This window comes from Dioscorea cayenensis, unplaced genomic scaffold, assembly GCF_009730915.1.
Source record: "Dioscorea cayenensis subsp. rotundata cultivar TDr96_F1 unplaced genomic scaffold, TDr96_F1_v2_PseudoChromosome.rev07_lg8_w22 25.fasta BLBR01000092.1, whole genome shotgun sequence".
In the NCBI taxonomy this organism is placed as follows: domain Eukaryota; kingdom Viridiplantae; phylum Streptophyta; class Magnoliopsida; order Dioscoreales; family Dioscoreaceae; genus Dioscorea; species Dioscorea cayenensis.
Window position 1 is genome coordinate 8,994 of NW_024086483.1, and position 3,684 is coordinate 12,677.

The 3,684-nt window shown below is 34.8% G+C and overlaps 1 protein-coding gene across 1 annotated transcript; it reads left to right on the top strand.

The window, feature by feature from the left end:
• Nucleotides 1–883: 883 nt before the first annotated feature.
• LOC120253465 (putative disease resistance protein At1g63350) lies at nucleotides 884–2,388 on the top strand. Its single transcript, XM_039261807.1, has 4 exons — nucleotides 884–1,222; nucleotides 1,309–1,404; nucleotides 1,510–1,641; nucleotides 1,954–2,388. Exons 1-4 carry the CDS (start codon nucleotides 884–886, stop codon nucleotides 2,386–2,388), a joined length of 1,002 nt encoding a protein of 333 aa, XP_039117741.1.
• The last annotated feature ends 1,296 nt before the right edge of the window (nucleotides 2,389–3,684 follow it).

The following is a 3,684-nucleotide window of genomic DNA, read 5'->3' on the forward strand; positions in this document are numbered from 1 at the left end:
TGGATTTTCTTGGCATTTGCCGTTGTGGATTTTTCTCCCGGTACTCAGGTTTCTCACGTTAAAATCTATCTGTTCTTTTCTTGCATTTGATTTCTCTTTTGTGTGATTTTAAAATAAACGCTTCTACAATCGCACTCATACCATTCCTAACATGAAGCTTTCAAACTGAAAGAGGAGATAGCTCAGTTGATAGCAGATTAGCCAGAAATCAAATTTACCGACATACAACGACCCTGAACGGTCTTCCGAATCAAATAAAAATAGTGGGGGAAAAATCGCTCCAACCCTAATGTTGCTTGCGCCATTCGCGACAAAGGAAACAAACGATATAATTGGCATATGGGGCATGGGGGGTGTGGGCAAGACCACATTCTTGAAAGAAATCAACCAACGATTGTTAGATGATGATGCAAACATGGGATTTGATCATGTGCTATTTATCGAAGCTTCACAAAATACTCGATTGAAAGAACTTGGGAAGAGATTGCTAAAAAGTTGTATTTGCCCCTCTTTACTCACGGTCAACAAGACATCTTCAATGCCCACGAAAAACTAAGAATATTGTATTGCTCTTGGATAATATATGGGAACCAGTAGACCTTGTTGGTCTTGGAATTATCAATCCTTTTAGGAACGATGATGATTCCACCAAATATAAAGTGATTTTCACTACTCGATCAGAAGATGTGTGTGCCTAGATGAAAGCAAGAAAAAAGATCATCAAAGTGGAATGCTTGGAAGAAGATGAAGCATGGGATCTTTTCAAGGACAATGTTAATCTAGACGTTATTGAGCCAGATGAAAAGTTGAAAGAAATAGCTTGGCAAGTGATGGAGAAGTGTGGTGGTTTGCCACTTGCTCTGCAAGTGGTCGGGTAAAGGCCATGTCTAATGAGAATATCATGTCCAATAGTGGGAAGATTTTGAGCTCACTAAAGAATTCAGGTACTGAAGTAGTTCAAGGTGTGCAAGAATCATTACTTCTGATTTTGAAATTCAGTTATGATACTCTACCTAGAAATATTCAGGAGTGTTTCTTGTCTACTTCCATTTTACGATGGTTATCTAAAGATGAATTGTTGGAATTATGGATGGGTTTAGGCCTAATCAACAATTTACAACAAGCTTATCCTACAGCAAGGGAGATCTTTAAGAAGCTAGAGGAATCATGTTTATTGCAGTATTCTTCTGATGATGATTATGGTTTTGTGAGGTTACATGATGTAATTTATGAGATGGCAGTGTGGATAGCGTCAGACTGTGGGAGGAACAGGAATAAATGGATAGTGAAAAAATATTGTCTCATCAGTATCTGAATTATTGGAATAAATCGCCCTTTGTTGAAATACCATCAATCAATGCAGAGAATTGGAGATTCGCGAACCGAGTGATTATAAGTGGCAAGGTGAAGCTTTCACCAATTTTGTCTCATCAGTGTTCTGAATTATTGTGGTTAATGATAAAAAGGAATAAGCACTTGAAAAATATTCCTGAAGTATTTTTTAGACAGATGCCAAAGTTGACATATTTAGAGCTTTCATCCATTGATATCGGAGAGCTTCCAAAGGACATCAAATGTTTGGTTAATTTGCAATACCTAAACATTTCATTTACACAGATCTCATCACTTCCAAAGGAGTTGGTATATTTAAAGAAATTGCAATATCTTATATGCAGATATACAGATCTTAGAGAGGTAGAGAATGGTCTCATGTCAAGATTCGAAGTTGAAGGTCATTGATCATATATCCTTATGGGTGGGTAGAGCAGGAAGAGTTAAAGCTATTAAAGAAACACAACAACATCAAAAGCAATAGGAATGCGTGTAGTATCAAAAGAGGTTCTCCAACAACTCTCATGTTTGCCAACTACTCGGCTTTATCTAGCCTGTATGGATAACTTGATCTGTCTTCCATTTGAAACTTTAAGCTGCAAAGATCATGGGTTCTTGCAGGAACTACAAATTGAATCATGCCCACAGCTTGAGCAGATTGTGATGAATGGAAGTGGGAAATATCTCAAAAAGCTCAAAATCTCTGATGTCAGAAATCTGCAAAACATTACTTTCAAGTCATCTCAATCGCCTCCAGAATTTTTTCATGCATTGAAGAAGTTAGAAATTTCAGGATGTAATTTGGATAATTTAGCTTTGGGTCCGCGATCTCCATGTCTATCTTCTTTACAAATAGATGATTGTGTAGAGATAGAAAAATTGTTTTACATCGAGGAGGAGAGAGAAATCCAACAACAAGAAGTCTCAGAACATTGCACCAATATTCCCTGCATTGGAATATGTAAGGATAGAAAAGCTACCAAGATTAGTGAGCATAAGCAATTTTGCATTGGATTTCCCTCGACTTGGATGCCTGGCAGTGTCGGAATGTCCTAATCTTAAGAAGTTACCATTCAAGAGTGGCATTAACAACAACAATCAAAGAATTATAGATATTTATTGTGAGAGAATTGTGGGAAAGCTAAGAGTGGGATGATGCCACCATCCCATCTCACCTTGAGCCAAATTTCATCACTGGAATTAACTTTCATGCTTTCCTTTTTATTATTTCCAACTTCTACCCATGTACTCGTGGATTCATGAATGTTCAAATAAGGTGGTTATTAATATAATTTTTCTATTCATTAATCAATCACTATAACATAACAATTTTTTATTATAGAATTCTTTTTACTATTCATGTCGAGTTCTTTTTAATATATATATATATATATATATGTATAAAGAGCTTTAAAATTCATTATATTGGTATAATTAATCCTATAAGATCTCACTTTGGAAGGGGCATTTATTAATCGGGCATATGTATGCATGCCTCTTTCACTGCCTAATTATCATGTTTGAATGTTAGTATATATGTAGTTTATCAATATGCACCCATTATAACACCAATAATTGGATTATTGTTATTGAACTCATGGACAATGTTGGAAGCATGGAAGTATATAGTATGTAATTAAAACTAGGAACGTTAACTTATTAAGAATGATTAATTTTGATGAATATTCTTGACTGCGTAGGAAGACTCGTAATAGTTCAAGCTCTAGTAAGATGCCATCATCATGTCATGCTCAAACCAAGTAAGGTCATTTGGAGAAGATGTTTTCAAATTCAATGTGCAACTTATAACATTGTGAAATCATGCCATCCCTTTGACAGGTCTATAATTTCCTGGGTTTTCCATCTCCAAAAAGCTTCTCGTAACTACAACATCTATTTGTAGATTAATCGATGATTCTACTAAATTTTCTCGTGCAATTATATGCTCTAAATTGTCTAGTTTTGTTTCTCGGTTTTTCTTCTCATATCTCGAACACTTTGATTGGTGTCTTATTTATATCAAGCGTGAAGACATTATTATTTGGTTTCCAAGTTTAAGGTATGTTTACCATTATAATTTTTTGTATTTTCTAAGTTAAGTCTGGCTTGAAAGTTGATTGATTGAAGACATTAATCGTTGGGTTGTATCTTTGATTCAAACTATATTTTCAAGTAAGTTGTGCTTTATTAGCATGTTGGATTTATTTGGAAGCATATATATATATATATGTATCTGTAAAATATTGTTCATTTGTTATTTTCACGTGCATTTTTCTGACTACTTGTGGATTTTCTCTAACTTTGAAAGCCTTAGTCTTGTTAATGTGAAGATTGGTCTAAAATAAGAAACTT